Below are 17,081 nucleotides of genomic sequence, written 5' to 3'. Positions count from 1 at the left end.
TCTGAATTTAACTTGAATCGATAACTCTTTTTAATTGAGTTTTTCATCAAACAAACTGTAGAAGGTGGCTAACAACTCCAGACTTAGGGTACTTCTACAGTACGAAATTATTTCAAAATTATTCTATTCTAATTTTCGGAAGCTATTTTATACATTCGGTCTTCTGTGTCCCCACTAAAGCACGTGAATTCAGTGGATTGCGTCCACAGTACCAAGGCTAGCATCGACTGTCTGAGTGGTGCACTGTGGGTAGCTATCCCACAGTTCCCGTAGTCCCCACCGCCCACTGGAATTCTGGGTTAAGCTTCCAGTGCATGATGGGGCAAAAACATTCTCATGGGTGTTTCTGGGTGTGTGTCGTCAGAAAGCTATGGCAGACAATCATTTCGCGCCTCTTTGGCATGCAGACGCCATACTGCTTTCGGCAGACTGTGCACCGCTGCTCTCCTGCTACTATGAATCCACCTCTCATTTCCTCTCATCTTCCTATGTAATCTGTACTATCTACTCTTTCTCCTCCTCATTGAACGCTTCCGCTGCCAACTCTGCTCGGCCATCGTGAACTGAGCAGCACAGCTTCCGCCGCCAACTCTGCTCTCCCGCTATTGCCACACTTCCGAGCTTCTCCATGTTGTCTGTCCTGGGCTCCCACCTCCGTGAAAGTCACAGAATTCAACCATTTTCAGCCTTTGTTCGGCTACTGTGAACCAAACAGCACAGCTTCTGCTGCCACTCTGCTGTCCTACGTTTTGCGCCCTTTTTCCAGAATTACCCATGCAAGCACCATAGCCATGGAGCCCGATCAAATCTCCGCTGCAGTTTTGACCATTGGAAATACCTCGTGCATTATCCAGCAGTATGTGCAGTACATGCAAAACCGGGCGAGGAAGTGACGACAGCGCGATTACGATAGTGATGAGGACATGGACACGGACGGCACGGCATATGGCGATTGGGAGATCATGGTGGTATTGGGCCAGGTTGATGCTGTGCAACGCCAATTCTGGGCCCGGGAAACAAGCACAGATTGGTGGGACCACACAGTGTTGCAGGTATGGGATGATTCCCAGTGGCTGAGAAACTTTCGTGTGCGTAGGGCCACTTTCGTGGAACTTGGACTTGCTGTCCCCTGCCCTGAAGCGAAAAGACACCAAAATGAGAGCAGCCCTCACAGTTGAGAAGCGATTGGCCATAGCTCTGTGGAAGCTTGCAACGCCCAACAGCCACCGGTCAGTCGGGAATCAGTTTGGAGTGGGGAAATGGACTGTCGGGGCTGCTGTGCTGCAACTCAATCATTGACCAGCTGCTATCAAGGGTAGTGACTTTGGGAAATATGGAGACCATTGTGGATGGCTTTAATGCGCTGGGGTTCCCTAACTGCGGCGGGGCAATAGACGGAACGCATATCCCTATCTTGGCTCCGGAACACCGGGGCGGCCAGTACATAAACCGCAAGGGGTACTTTTCCATGGTGCTGCAAGCACTGGTGGATCGCAAGGGACATTTCACCGACATCAACGTGGGATGGCCAGGAAAGGTGCATGACGCTTGCTTCTTCAGGAGCTCTGGTCTGTTTGAACACGTGCAGGAAGGGACTTACTTCCCAGACCAGAAAATTACTGTTGGGGATGTTGAAATGCCTATAGTTATCCTCGGGGACCCAGCCTACCCCTTAATGCCATGGCTCATGAAGCCGTACACAGGCACCCTGGACAGTAGTAAGGAGCAGTTCAACTCTATGCTGAGCAAATGCAGAATGGTGGTTGAATGTGGCTTTGGACGTTTGAAAGCGCGCTGGTGCAGTTTACTGACTCGGTTAGATCTCAGCACAACCAGTATTCCAATTGTAATTGCTGCTTGTTGTGTGCTCCCCAATATCTGCGAGAGTTAGGGGGAGACATTTATGGCGGGGTGGGAGGTTGAAGCAACTCTCCTGGTGGCCAGTTTTGCACAGCCAGACAACAGGGATATTAGAAGAGCACAGCAGGGCCTGCTGCCCATCAGAGAAGCTTTGAAAGCCAGTTTCATGAGAGTTGTGTGTGTTTCTCTTAGTTACCCGTCCCCTCTATATATATATATATATATATATATATATATAAATAAAAATATGGAAATAAAGTCACAATTGTTTAAAAAAAGTTCTTCATTGTTTGTTGCACAAAACCTTGAGAGAAATAAGAAGCTAGACGGGGGGGGAGAGGGAGGTATTGGGTTAGGGGGGTGGAGGAGGAGGGAAGGAGAAATCCAGAAACCAAATAAAAATTTACGATATGCCAGTTTTCTACTACTTGTGCAGTCCTCTGGGGTTGACTGTGTGGGTCCCCGTAGCCTCTGTCCCCCCTCCCCCCACGTGTTCTTGGGCGTCTGGGTGAGGAGGCTGTGGAACTTGGGGAGGAGGGAGGGCGGTTATTCAGGACCTGCAGCGGCAGTCTGTGGTCTTGCTGTCTTTCCCGCATTAGATCCACCATACAGCAGAGCATGTCAGTTTGCTCCCCCATGAGCTTGACCATAGCATCCTGCCTGTTCTCATCGCGCATGTCCCTCATGTAACGCTTTACGCGACTCCACAATTGTTTCCCTCCATGCATTCAACTGGGCCCTATCAGTGTGGGAGGACTGCATGAGCTCGGCAAACATGTCGTCCCAAGTTTTTTTTCTGCCTTCTAATCTGGACCAGCCTCTGGGACAGAGTAGGTAGGGGCTGCGCTGAAACATTTGCACCTGCTGCAGGAGGAGAAAAAGGGAAGGTAGTATTTTAAGATACATTTTTAGAGAACAAAGGGGAAACTGTTTCTCAGTGAAACAGGCAATTCATAGTATACAGCACATGTTCTTTCTGTACAAGGTCGCATTTTGCCTCTTCTACTGAAGTGCCTGCCACTTTGGTGTGGGTAAGCCATCACATGTGGCCAGGCAACAGAGTTCAGCTTGCAGGCAGCCTGTGGGCTCTCTGGGATGGTCGCTTCGCACAACAACCTGCCCCCCCCCACACCCACCCATTGTGGGGCTCCGATGAGGCTCTGAGCAGGGATGCGCCCTTTAAACTAAATGCAGACAGCCCAGCGTGGCTGGGTTTCCCCCCAACATGTGGCTCCAATCAAGCTCTCACTCACCAGAAGTGCCTTCTCCAGGGTCATGGTCCGGGAGCATGCCTTGGGAGTGGGGGGAAGCTATTGGCTGCAGCGTTAAGAATAGTTCCTGGCTAGGGGGGAAAACTGATTCCTCACTTACCGCCTGTGCACTGTCCTCTTCGTCCTCCAAAAACTCATCCTCCTCGCTCGGTGCTACCTCTTCCTTGCAGGTGTCCACGGACAGTGGTGGGCTAGTGGTGTCGTCACCCCCCCATATTGCATGCAGCTCACAGTAGAAGCAACACGTATGGTGCTGTGACCCAGAGCACCCGTTCGCCTCCCTGGTTTTTTGGTATGCTTGCCTGAGCTTCTTGATTTTTATACAACACTGTTCTGTGTCCCTGGAGTAGCCGCTTTCCATCATGGCACTGGAGACTTTAGCGTACGTATTTGCGTTCCTTTTTTTTTTTTTTTTGGAATGTAGTTCTGCCATAACACATTCGTCTCCCCAACATGCGATGAGATCCAGTACCTCCTGTTCAGACCATGCTGGAGCTCATCTGCGAATCCGGGACTGCATGGTCTCTTGTGATGGTGGACTCTGCAATTGCCTGTGATGGTGGACTGTGCTGATGGTGACCAAAGAGGAAATTCAAAAGTTCCCGGGGCTTTTACTGTCTACATAGCTAGTGCATTGGAGTTGAGTGTTGTCCAGAGTGGTCACAAGGGAGCATTCTGGGATAGCTCCCGGAGGCCGATAACGTCGAATTGTGTCAACAGTACCTGTAACCCGGAACTGCGATCTCAATTTTAGCGCTACTCCACTTGCTGAGGTGGAGTACAAAAATTGGATTAAAGAGCCCTTTAAATCGAAAAAACTGGTTTGGTCGTGTGGACGGAATCAGTTTTATTTCAAAGTAACTCAGCTAATTCCGAAATAACCGCATACTGTAGACCAGGCCTTAGATATATCAGTCAGCATGGGCTGGAATGTAGATGACCTCTTACAGCAGGTCCATGGTCACACTACTAACTGTTATTACCAAGCACCCAAAAACAGCATCTTTCCAGCAGCACTGTCTGTAGAGTAACATCTAGTTATTGGAAACAGCAACATTTTATGCATTTAGCTAGGATAGGTTATCAAACTATAGAAAATGAGCTACAAGCTGTCAAATCCAAACCATAGATTAAATAGGTTACATGATTAATTCCAAAACGCATTCTAATTAAATTTCTATCTAGCACTTTACATAAAAACATAAGTGGCCATACTGGATCAGACCAAAGGTTCATCTAGCCCAGTATCCTGTCTGCCAACAGTGGCCAATGCCAGATGCTCCAGAGGGAATGAACAGAACAGGTAATCGTCAAGTGATCCATGCCCTGTCTTCCATTCCCAGCTTCTGGCAAACAGGCTAGGGACATTATCCCTGCCCATCCTGGCTAATACCCATTGATGGACCTATCCTCCATGAATTTATCTAGTTCTTTTTTTAACCCTGTTCTAGTCTTGGCCTTCACAACATTCTCTGGCAAGGAGTTCCACAGGTTGACTGTGCGTTTTGTGAAAAAATATTTCTTTTTGTTTGTTTTAAACCTGAGGCCTATTAATTTCATTTGGTGGCCCCTAGTCCTTGTGTAATGAGAGTAAATAACACTTATTTATTTTTTTCTCGACACCAGTCATGATTTTATAGACGTCTATCATATCCCCCCTTAGTCATCTCTTTTCCCAGCTGAAAAGTCACGGTTTTATTAAGCTTTCCTCATATGACAGCCGTTCCATACCCCTAATAATATTTGTTACCCTTTTCTGAACCTTTTCCAATTCTAATATATATTTTTTGAGGTGGGGCAACCACATCTGCATGCAGTATTCAAGATGTGCGCATACCATGGATTTATACAGAGGCAATATGATATTTTCTGTCTTATTATCTGTCCCTTAATGATTTCCAACACGCTGTTCGCTTTTTCGACTGCCGCTGCACGTTGAGTGGATGTTTTCAGAGAACTATCCACGATGACTCCTAGATCTTTCTTGAGTGGTCACAGCTAATTTAGACCCCATAATTTTATATGTATAGTTGGGATTATGTTTTCCAATGTGCATTACTTTGCATTTACAGCTTGTTGTAAAATATTATTTATATTAATGAGGATGTTAATAATCAACATATTTTAGGGTTAGTAGAAAAGAAATTGTTATTCCCACCTCTGGATTTCCTTGTTTGTCAATTCTTGTGCTTGTTTCTTAGACCATAAGCTCTTCAAGAAAGGGAGTGCCTTTAGTTTTGTGTTGTACAGTGTCAGCACTAAGGACTTGTCTACGCTTATAGTGCTGCAGTTGTGCTGCTGTTATGCTTAGTGAAGATGCTACTTATGCTGATATGAGATCTTCTCCCGTTAGCATAGGTACTTCACCTCCCCGAGAGATGGTAGCTGTGTCGATGGGAGAAACTCTTCTGTTGACATAGTACTGTCTACACCGTGAGTTCAGTTGGCATATCTGTGTTGCTCAGGAGGGCTGGATATCCACACCCAAGAGCAACGTAGTTATACCAACATAAGTTTGTAGTTTAGAACAGGGCTGTATAAATAAGCTTTGAAGTAAAGTTAATTCTAGTTATTAAAGCTTTGCCTGCTTGTCTAAGGTTCATGTTTGTCTGTTTTGTAAGGTACGTTTTTGGTTTTTTTTTGTTTTGTTTTTTTTAAACAGAGCCAAGATTTCCTTTTGCACATGCCTCTTGGAAACAGTGGATCACAGCAGGAATCTGTAGGAGGAGGGAGAATAACTGTTGGAGCACAGACAGTACCCTCTGCAGATCTCAGTAATTCCTCTCCTTCTGACGTAGCGTGTAACTGTGAGGCCTGTAATGAGCGCAGGTGAGGCTTGCTGCAAACTTGAGGCTGCAATCAGTAAACTTGGTAATATTGCAACTTATTCTGCTCTCATTTTGCTTATTTAAATAATTTTTGTAATTCAGTGGTAATTCTACTTTAATTGGTTTTCTAATCTAATTTAGTTGGTGGATAGGCACTCTGTTTTTACTGAAGTGCATCTTTGAAATAATGTGGTGGTACAATAACCTTAGTTTGTATGCTATGTTAACCTTTCTCGCATTGTTGCAGAGAAATTTCAGCAGAGACTGAACGTGAATCTCAGCAGCTTCAAAATTACTGGTCAGAAGTAAGATACATGGTCCGATGTGTATATCGCCAAGCAGGGACCCCATTGGCAGATGATCAAGACCAATCCCTGGTACCAGATAAAGAGGGAATGAAGGAGTTGGTAGATAGGTATAAAAAATTTTTATAGAATTTTCTTATGTAGATTAGAATTGTTCCTCCAGTTTAAAGGGTCTTTATTATGAAGCTGCAAATAATTCAGAATCACTGATTTCTATAGTAGAAGTGTATTTACCCCCGCTTAATCTGTGGCCATACTTGTTAAAATCATGAATCTCTTACGTGTCCAAATATTCAGAATTTGTCATTAGAATGAGGAATTAGAGCAATTTTAACCAAAACTCCTGCATAAATATGTTGAACATTGGCTTGAATGTATCATGAAATTATTAAACTCTGACATACTAGTCTGTAAGAGGGCTATTGATGCATAAATTATGCATATCTCCTAAAAATTCATCTCTTCAAAAGAATATGAGAAGTTAATATTAAGTGCTGACGTACTACTCTCAGATGACATTTCCATACATTAGACTTTGTCCTTATTTAGTGCATTGGATTAGAACGAACAGTGGTGGATTCTTATAACCCTGATGACAGCTAAAATATTACATAATTAAAAAAAAAAAAAAGAAATTAGTACATACCAGTGGATTATTACAGTAGGAAAATTGAGATTTGTAGACACTTAAAAATTAGTTGCATATTTGGAATGGGAATCCTTTCTTAGTATGATGTAGAGAAGATTAGCTTAATGTGATCACTGAATATTCATGCTATTGAAGATAATATAACAATCTGAATGTCTTTAAACTTCCCCAGTATATTGGGTAACTATCTTAATTTCTTAGCCTCACTGGAAATTCGAATCCAAGAATAGCCTACTGGTGTCCTGAACGTTTAAAATATTAGTGGGTCAGCTCTCCTGGTACCTGGATGACACTAGCACTATGAGTAAGAGTTTTTGGCTGGAACTAAGGGCTTGTCTTCACTACTGCTGCAATCAATGCAGCAGGAATCGATTTAGCGGGTCTAGTGAAGACCAGCTAAATCAACAGCAGAGCGCTCTCCGGTCAACCCCAGTACTCCAGCTCTCTGAGAAGAGTAAGCGAAGTCGATCGGAGAGCATCTCCTGTTGATACAGCACAGTGAAGACACTGCGGTAGGTCGACCTACTGATGTCGACTCAAGCTATGTTGTTCACGTAGCTGGAGTAGCGTAATTTAGGTTGACTTACCCTGGTAGTGAAGACAAGGCCTAAATTCTGGCAAGATAAGTGTGATGGTGGGTAGAGAGAAATGTTTTGAAGGACTTTATCGTCAATTGATACCATCCTGGGAGTGTTCAAATATCATGCAGTCTGTCTCATTCTGGAATCATAATTGCTCTGGGATGCCCAAATGATCTTTGACTATAATTGGCTGGTCAAGAGACTTCGGCTTTTACTGTTAGTTATAGCTTGCCATGATGATCCACTTGCTCATCATTCTTAATCTGTCAGTGTTTTGTTGTATCAGACTTGCTGTCAAACAATGGATTGCTGTTTCAATATCTGCTTCTATTGTGTGAGCCTATCCACTGGGTTTGAACACATTTTGTTCAATTATATTGCAAGAAAATACCACTGTTAGTCATGACTTGTTTGTCAAATACTTAATAAAAACATACATTTCAGATTTTAAACTAGAGAATGTGAAAGGTGGTGTAGTTGTGACTCACTATTTTTTTCTTTGATTAAATATGCATTATATGTGTGTTTATATAAATTGTTTCTTTTTAGCAGAGGACATTTAGGAATTTCAGGATGTACTATGTGACATTTCTAATGTAACTGCAAATGTTACTTCCATAAGTTTATTTTACATTTGAGGCATAGGGGTGGGGAACTAGTATTTAAAGTGGAATTATGGTTCTCAATCCGAAAGAGTTGGAAACCACTGTTCAAAACTATGATGATGCCCTAGAACTACATTATCTATATTCCCCTCTTTTTGGGACTGCTCTTAACCTTTGGCAGTGTGAGAGACAGGAGATGAGACTCAAATCTCAGGTTTTCCATAAGCCAAGTATATTGTAGTGTGCGCCCAGTAATAATCTTTTTATAGCACTGTACAAACGCTAACTATTCAAAATGTTCGACAACATATTAGATGTAGGTATGGTAGGTAAGCATATTACCCCAATTTGTAAACACAGGAGAGGGTAGCTAAATTGCCAGAGTCCATGCAATGAGCTGAGTAGAGCCAGATTTAGGATTCAGGAATTCCTGTCTCATTGCTGCATGCTCAATCTGAGAGACCAGGATGCTGCTTAGCTAGATCTGCCTATCTTGAATACATGTATAGCCCCAATTACCATAGTTTCTGAGTACCTCATATCGTCACAAGTTCGAGAAGTACTGTTATCTTTTATCCATTTGAGGCACAGAGAGACTAAGTGGCTTGCCCAAGGTTACACAAGAAATCTGTTGCAGAGCAGGGAATTTGGACCCAGGTCTCAAAGTCCTAGGTTAGTTCCCTAACCCCTCGACCATCCTTCCTCTAGAATAATGCTCACGGTCTCCTAAATATTCCTAGGAGAGTAAACACTATTTTGATTGTCAATTTTTGGTCACAATTATTATTCCAAAAATGCAGGCTTTGTGAAAGAGATCCTTATCAGCTTTATCAACGGTTGGAACAGCAAGCTAGAGAATATGTGCTTGAAATGAAGGTTCGTCTACTCAGGCACTTGTCGCTGGGATCTAAAGTTGCATCAACATTATCAATACCAGGCCCACCGCAGGCACATCAGTTCATCTCACTCCTTCTTGAGGAATACAGTGCACTCTGTCAGGCAGCATGCACAATCAGCACCTTTCTTGTCACTCTGGTAAGATACAAAAAATATTCCTGTGTGCTGTTGATCTATAGAGATAATACAAATTTGTTAAAAATATGTGCTGTGAGTTCTTTCACAATCCTTTTGCAGATTGCAGAGTATACGCTTTTGTGTGTTTGGATGGGAGAGTGGGGAATACACTTAACTGTTTTGTTAAGGATGTCCCAGGCTAGATTTCAAAATGAGGACATAGAAGTTAAGTCACAAATGGGTGAAATTGCCAAAACTGTCCATTTGCGAGGGGCAGGGTAAGCTGCTACATCATCTGAATGATCAAGAGGAAGCTATTAAACAAGTACTGCAAATGGTTAATGGGACTGACTAGTTTCAAAACAAAACTTTTGAGTCATCTGTTCAATATTGAAATATTTGGTGTTGCCATATTTTGAATTATTTTATTTTAGACAGCCCCATATCTAGGATGGGTAGAATATTACACTAGTCAGCTTCAGTGATGTCTTAAGAAAAGTATTATGAAAGCTTTAATGCCCTTTCAGCTACATTAATTCAGATATTCTGATTCTACATATTTTCTTTTCTCTTCCCTGATCATCAAAGATGCTTGCTTGAGAAGACTATCTCTTGCATAGGAATTAATCTGCTCCTGTTACTTATTACAACCAAAGTCGTCATCCTCTTCGATATAATCCTTTGCTACTAACCAATTCTGTTGTCACACTTCAGGTTATGTTGACAGGTAGAGAGCAAGCAGCAGGCAAAGGTCTACCAGAAGAGAAATACAGAAAATATAAGTAGTAGAAACAGTTATTTCTAATGTTTTTTCACTTTGCTTTGAGGACTTCAGTCTTTACAGCCTTTTTGTTATGCTGTACTCCCTTATTTCTTTTCATACTATGTACATGCTGAAGACTGCAATGGGAATATTGACAGAGTAAAGTTTGGTTTTGCTGTAGATGGGCTGGAGAGGTGTGGGACAGAGTTGTAGAAAGGAATGAAATGGGCAGTAAGTAGTGGTAGACAAAAGGGGAGAAATATAGAAGGGGATGGTGTTCAGACCTCTTGGGTGATTTTAAAAAAAAATAGTGGTGAAGAAAAGTTTCTCAAAGAGAAAAGGAGATGCATAGAATTAAATATTCAAAGAAACAATTTATTGGTGTTCAGATATACAAAAGTATATGATAGTTGACTGTTTCCTACCCTCCTTGGTCTGAGCTCGCTATTTTCTCATCTTCTTTCCCTGCCCTTAGACATGATGCACTTTTATTAGAAATAATTCATTACCTCCCATTCATTAGCATATTCCTGTAGTAAAGTCTTAAAATTTCTCTCTTGAGAGGATGGTTCTTAAGGTTACTGAGTTGCTTTACTGTTTAGAAACATACTTGACTTCAGAACAGATTTATTGCAGTATGAAAATTAAATTGATGCAACTGAAACTAGACAGTTTTTATTTTCCTCTCTGAGAATCCACTAATTTTGTACACTTTGTTGTCAAGAAGATATAGCTAATCAGAAATTTGTTTTCATGTTTAGCCACTCCTTTCCTCCTTTTTCTGGTCTCTACTGTGGACCAGTAGTAGTAAAGTCAACATGTGTAAGAGATCAAATTGACAGGAAATGCTTAGCATGGACTTGAACTCTCCAACATAGCAGTTTTTGCCCTACTTAAGTGGAAAGGGTACCCCATTCTCCAAAGAGTTTGAGTGGATATGGTATTTCTACACTAACCCCTTCCTTATGTGTGATTGGTTCAGCAGTTCAGTCAGTATTGAGAACAGCCATTGTTCCGCTAATAGGCTTCAGCATTCAGAAATTGAACTAAAGCTGTAGTAGGAACATAGGATATTGTTCCTGTGGTGGCTTTTTATATAGATTTCTTGGATTGCTACATGGCCTTTTCCTTAAGCACGCTAATATTTAGAGCTTGGAAACTAAGATTTAACTGCAGAGAAAAAGCGTAAGGAAGTGGTCTCATTTAGCATTTTCAGTGCACGTGAATGCATTTTGTTAAGACTCTACTGCACTGTTTGAGATCAAGAGAAATCCTTTTAGCCTCAAACACACACAAGTGGCTAGATCATCATACTGTAAACTTGTAATTCAGTCTTCCACTTGGCTAAGGTCCAACCTTTGTGTGTAGCCTGCAGTATGATGGCAGGAAGAGCCTTGAACCTCCATCCATGTGCACTTAATTTCTTAGTGAAATTATGACTGATTTTCCTTCCTTTCAAAGGAGTCCAGCTCTTTGGAGAGGTTCAAGAACAAGCATTAAAGCCTTTTTGCCCCACCAGGGGATGAGACACCATACCAAGATCAAGATGGAGAGACTGTGGTCAGTACAGAAAAGTCCCTCAATCCCCAATTTAGCGGTCTAAAAGAAAAACTTGCCTGATACTTTTTGTAGGCAGTACAGAACCTGATCAACTGAACTAGGGATGTAAGCCTTCTAAAGAAGTTTTCAGTTTTGTTCTTCAGACCTATGGAACCTACCAGAAGGCTCACTTGTTTTCAGGATAATCGGGCTAAAATTGAAGTTTTATTAGTAATGTGTAGGAACTAAAATCTTTTAAATCATTCATCATCCAAAGCAAGGGAGTACATTGCTTAATTGCACACCTCAGGAGTGGAGAGGCTATAATTATGTACAGATGAGTGTTTTCCATTGTTTTCTTCGAGCAGTGCTAGCCGGACTAGAAGTGCTTGATACTGAGGTCTGACTTGGAATACATAACTCCTATCAAAGTTTGAGATCTATAAAATAAGATGACTTTATCCCATGTGATGCTTGTATTACTGATTACTCAAAATCATAGTGCAGGGGATTCACTTGCTGGTGTGACAGCCAGAATGCCTTTGTTTAATTTTGCTGAGTGTGGGGTCTGATGACAAAAAACAGACACTCGTGTTTGTTCCATAAATGAAACACTTGCTGAATTGATAGTTAGGGGATCTCTCATAGGTGGTCCATTGTTCAGCTGTCAAAACTGAATTACTATAACCATAGATGTTAACTCTTCTGTTTTAGAAGTACCTCAAGGTTGGAAATGGGTACATGGTTGATAATCCAGAAACCAAGATGCACATTTAGTATGCTAGCCAGATGAGTAAATAGATTATTGCTTGTTTGAAGAAGAACATTTCTGAGTAACCATACTTAGAAAGGACAACTTTTTCAGTTTTTTAGTTAAACCGTGTGGGAAAAGCAGAACGCTCTAGGAGAGAGGTATTGCCTGCTATACATGGTAAAGAAGAATCTAACATTGATCAGGGATGATAGCCAGAAACTTTCCAGGGGTTTTGATGTGCTAAGATGATACACTTGATGTCTATTGAGAGAGAAATTGAACTGTGAATTTGTGGAAGGCCTTTCAACAAGATAGTACCTTCTTCTGATTTCCCAACCCACCCAGACTATTCAGAAAGATGAGAAAAGAAGCTAGAGTGACTTTCAGAAGTCAGTGAAGGTCCTGATTCATAGATCAGTGGCAAAATAATATATTTTATGATTGTTAATGTTAAAACTTGCTAAGGTCTAAGCTGAATAACCCATCTTCTGGGCTGGTGGGTTTAAAAGGTTACTAGCTAAAGAAATTTTCTTTCTGGCATCTGAAGAGTTCTTTTAGAAATATGTTAGATTTATAGAAAATTTAAATATTTTTAATAGGAAAATGAACACTTGAAGAAATTTCAGGTGACTTGGGAATTGCACAATAAGCATCTATTTGAAAATCTGGTATTTTCTGAGCCACTTCTGCAGAACAGCTTGCCAACACTGGTGTCACAGCTAAGGTAAAGTGTCTTTCAATATATCTGTATACACACACATTAAGTAAAGAGAATAATAGATTACATAGTATCTGTAACAAAATAGTTAGATACTTTTGATAGGACTAATGGTAAAACTATTCATTCTTTTTTTTTTTTTAAAGGATTAGATTCTGATTTATTTTTTTTCACTAAGCAAACCACTGAAATACCTCTTCACATTCCTCACAAACTACTTTAAGATGAGGTGTGATGAAAACATCTGTTCAGTTGGTGCACTTGTATGTAAATTGGGTTTTTCTTTTAATTACTGCATGTTTGTTTAGAATCTTTAGCTGGTCTGCTACTGTAGGTACACTGAAAAACACAAACCTTACAAATATAGAGCTCAATCCTGCAAAGGTTCACCCCTGAGGATGGTACATATTACCATGATTGGATCCAAGAGTGGCTTCACAGTATATCCCTGGTGGTAAGTGTTAGCAGAATTAGGCTCTCATAAGCAACCCTCAGATAATATCTTTAGCAGTGGCCTACATGCCACTATCCTAAACACACACCAAAAAACATAAAACAAATTAATGGTCATAATATATTAATATTAAACAAAAGCAATCAAATGGACAAAACCCTATTAAACACAGGTTTTTAAAACATTGCTGCTGCTCCTCTGAGTTTTGCTTTCATAGAGACCTTTAAAAATGAGTTACTTTCTTAGTCTGTGCACCTGTTTGTATGTGAAATTGCTGGTGCACTATAGGAAATGCAGTAGCGCGTTTGAATAATAGTTTTGATAGATTTGTAAACGGATCATATGTTTTGACCCAAATAAGTTAGGAATATTTGCGATCTGTCTTGGATCCCATACAATTGAAAGATTAAACTCTCTCTTTTTAGTAACTGTTGCCCTACATTTGTCTTAAACAAATAAATTTGTTGTAAATGTGTAAATGCCAAGTATTTTATTTCAGAGTAGCAGCCGTGTTAGTCTGTATCTGCAGAAAGAAAAGGAGGACTTGTGGCACCTTAGAGACTAACAGATTTATTCGAGCATAAGCTTTCGTGAGCTACAGCCGATGAAGTGAGCTGTAGCTCACGAAAGCTTATGCTCGAAATAAATTTGTTAGTCTCTAAGGTGCCACAAGTCCTCCTTTTCTTTTTAAGTATTTTATTATAACTCCTGATTTTATACAGGTATAAATACTGCAGTATTGCCAACGGAAAATGTTAGATCATGAGTTGGCTTCAGAAATGGAAATTTTGAAAAAATGTGTTTTGAGAGTTTTATTTGCCTTTTGGTTTTTGAACCAGTGTAGGGTTCATTGGGGTTAAATTATCATGTTCTTCTCTATAGTCATGAAGGCTAGAAACTTGCTATTTTGTATAAGAAGGGTAACGTTGTCCAGAGTTGTCATTACTTCAGGAGCGAGGGCATTAAGAAAAAAAATTAATTTCGTGAGTCTCATGATAAAATCATGAGAATTGGCAACACTGATTGCTGGTAGAATTTTAAGCACCATTGAACATTCCATGTAGTTAACTTTATATTCTTAATGCATTTTTATGTTTTCATGATTTTTGGTATGTAGAAAGTATTGTCCTAAAAAAGCTGTAGCTGAGGTTTCCATAAAAAATAAACAACTTGAGATCTTGGGTGAAATGGAGTTAGTGGCTTTCGTTTAACAGTGGGCAATAGTTGTCTGCATTCACTTTGTTCTTAGTTATTTTAGGTTCCATTGCTGCCAGATGGTGGTAGGCAGTATTGCATAGCAGTTAGAATAGAGAACTAGGTATGAAGTCCTGGCCCCATTAAAGTCAATGGCAAAACTCTGTGAACCTGATTGTGACCAGGATTTCATCTTATGAGATGAGATGCCTGGTTCTGACAATAACTTTTTGAGAAGCTCTCGGCAAGTCACTTAACCTCTTTGCCTTAGTTCACCAATTGGTAAAATGGGGATAATACTTGACTGAGTGGCATGGCTTGGTTTATATTTGGAGGAACTCAAAGACCTTTGTAATGAAATGCACGTTAGAAGTGTGTAACGTACTATAATCTCTACCTTACTTGGTTCTGAGACCAAGGTTCAGGATGCTGACTTGGTAGTTTGCGGATGCTTGCACTGATGTTTTATGGCAGACCTCAAAGAAACAAGCAGTATAAAACTGCTGATTCCACAGTAGTAGGGGATCAGGAAAGCCTCTGTCTTCCATTCCTGAAAATTCCTCTTTTGAGGGAGAAGTCTCTTTTAACCTACCAGTCTGAGAACAAATGCTGCCTCTAGTGGGTAGGATGTGAGTTTACTCATGAGGGAATTCTGTGCCAAAAAAACAAAAAAATCTGCACACACTATTTTAAAATTCTCCAAAATTCTGCAAATTTTGTCAATAAATAAATGCAGAGGCTCCAGCATGGCAGTGGGGAGCACAGGCCACTGACTGCACAGAGGTGGGAGATCACCCTGCAGGCCTCCCCCCTCTCTCCCTGGACATGGACTCAGCAGTGAAGCTGCACCTGATCCTGACACAGCGCAAGGGCCAGGCCAGCCCCAGAAACACCCGGGGCCTTGCCCCTTTATGCCAAGTACACTAGATGTAGGGAGGCAGGTTCAGCCCAGCAGGATCCAAGTGTGGAGCAACTTAATGTGGAGAGATCCAGATGTGGGGTAATTGCCCCACACAGAACCCAATCTGTGTTTGGGCAGCTTTGTGGGGGGATCTGGATGAACAGGGGCTCATGGGTGGTGTGGGGGAGAGCTTCTGGATGCAGAGACAATGGGACTCTGCGGGGAGGGGGGGTCCAGGTGAAGGTAGTTGGAGTTCTGCAGGGGGGTCTGGGTGTGGAGGGCTCAACTGGAGGGGGCGGTCCAGGTGCTGGCTTTGTGTGTTGCAGATCTGGGTGCTTGCTTGGTGGGGCTCAGTGGGATGGGGATCTGGGTTTGTGGGGGCTTGTCAGTGTGGTCCAGGTGGAGGGGGGTGAGTGGGGGAGGGTAGTTTGGGTGAAGGGGTGGGGTCCGGATGCAGAGGATGAGGCTTGTTAGGGTGTGGGTTCAGGGTTCTGGGTTTAGGGCGTGAGGTTTGGTGGGGTGATCTGGGTATGAGGCAGGTCTGGATGCACAGGGGTTGGGTGGAGGAGGGAAGCAGCTACCTGTAGAGTTAACCCTCCCGTATGGCTGAGGAGCAAAGGGAGCAGTGGTGCAGAGCTTCTGTAGCCGGAGAGGTTTCTGGGGGTGAATCTGACACAGCCCTGGCCGCTCCTTGTACAGGAGAAACAAGTCCCATCCTCCCCAGCCCAGCTGGGACAAGCAAGGTAGGAGCCAGTGGCTGAGGCATCCCCAGCCCTGCCGCACCTTCCCCCAGTGATTTACCTCTCCACTAGCTGCTCCGGGCACCTGAGACAAAGCACGTGTGCCGCTGGGGAGCGGCAGCATGACTGTTCTTGTGGCTTCCCTTTGCTTCCCAGTCAGAAAGTCATTTTGCTGTGGGGAAGCAAAAAAGTCGCGGGGGACATGAATTCTACTCACGTGCAGTGGCACAAAATTCCCCCAGGGGTACGAGTTACTGTGTGTAACCTAGTTATGCAGTAGCTTGATTTCATGTCTGTTTCCCCAAATGGAGGCCCAACAGCCCTAGCTATTAAATAATTAGTGTCATCCTTAATCATTATGCTGATTAACGCTTCACCAGACCTGGGTTTGTCTTTGCTATCCAGCCCTTTGGTAGATGGTCATCTCTACTTAACGCATATGTGGTTCAGGAAGATAAGTATATCAAGCAATAAAGCTGGGTGAATAAGTATGGCTCAGTTGCGATGACCCTAGGTTTGCTTCTTTCTTACTCACAATTATTGCTTACACGGGTTACAGAACATAGAGTGAGCTGTTGTCAGACCTTTATGCTTAAAAATACAAATAAACATGTTTTGGGGAACTAGTGGCCAAATAGCTTCTGTGTCAGTTACTGTAGTTACATTAAACGCCTAAAGCCATTTTTTTGGATCCTAAAACTATTTTAAGATTTAGTTGGGGTTGGCCCTGCTTTGAGCAGGGGTTTGGACTAGAAGACCTCCTGAGGTGTCTTTCAACCATAACCTTCTGTGATTCTAAGTGGTGGTGTATATCAGAAAGGTTAGTGGACATCAGTGAATCATTTTGATTATTAGGGGGATGCCTCTGCTTCTATTTCATACTCTAATAATTGCTATTTAAACTT

General features: G+C 42.0%; 1 protein-coding gene across 2 annotated transcripts in view; it reads left to right on the top strand.

Annotated features, from left to right (window-relative positions):
• The window catches only part of FAM193A (family with sequence similarity 193 member A), a 103,841-nt gene that overhangs the window by 42,455 nt on the left and 44,305 nt on the right, over positions 1 to 17,081 (top strand). For both annotated transcript variants that reach the window (XM_048849037.2, XM_048849035.2), the window contains 4 exons: positions 5,794 to 5,960; positions 6,207 to 6,374; positions 8,900 to 9,134; positions 12,769 to 12,893. In XM_048849037.2, the coding sequence (XP_048704994.2) occupies positions 5,794 to 5,960; positions 6,207 to 6,374; positions 8,900 to 9,134; positions 12,769 to 12,893 (695 nt within the window). The remainder of the gene's footprint in view (positions 1 to 5,793; positions 5,961 to 6,206; positions 6,375 to 8,899; positions 9,135 to 12,768; positions 12,894 to 17,081) is intronic.

Source organism: Caretta caretta, chromosome 4 (genome assembly GCF_965140235.1).
Source record: "Caretta caretta isolate rCarCar2 chromosome 4, rCarCar1.hap1, whole genome shotgun sequence".
Lineage (NCBI taxonomy): Eukaryota > Metazoa > Chordata > Testudines > Cheloniidae > Caretta > Caretta caretta.
This window is presented reverse-complemented; position numbering and strand designations above follow the sequence as displayed.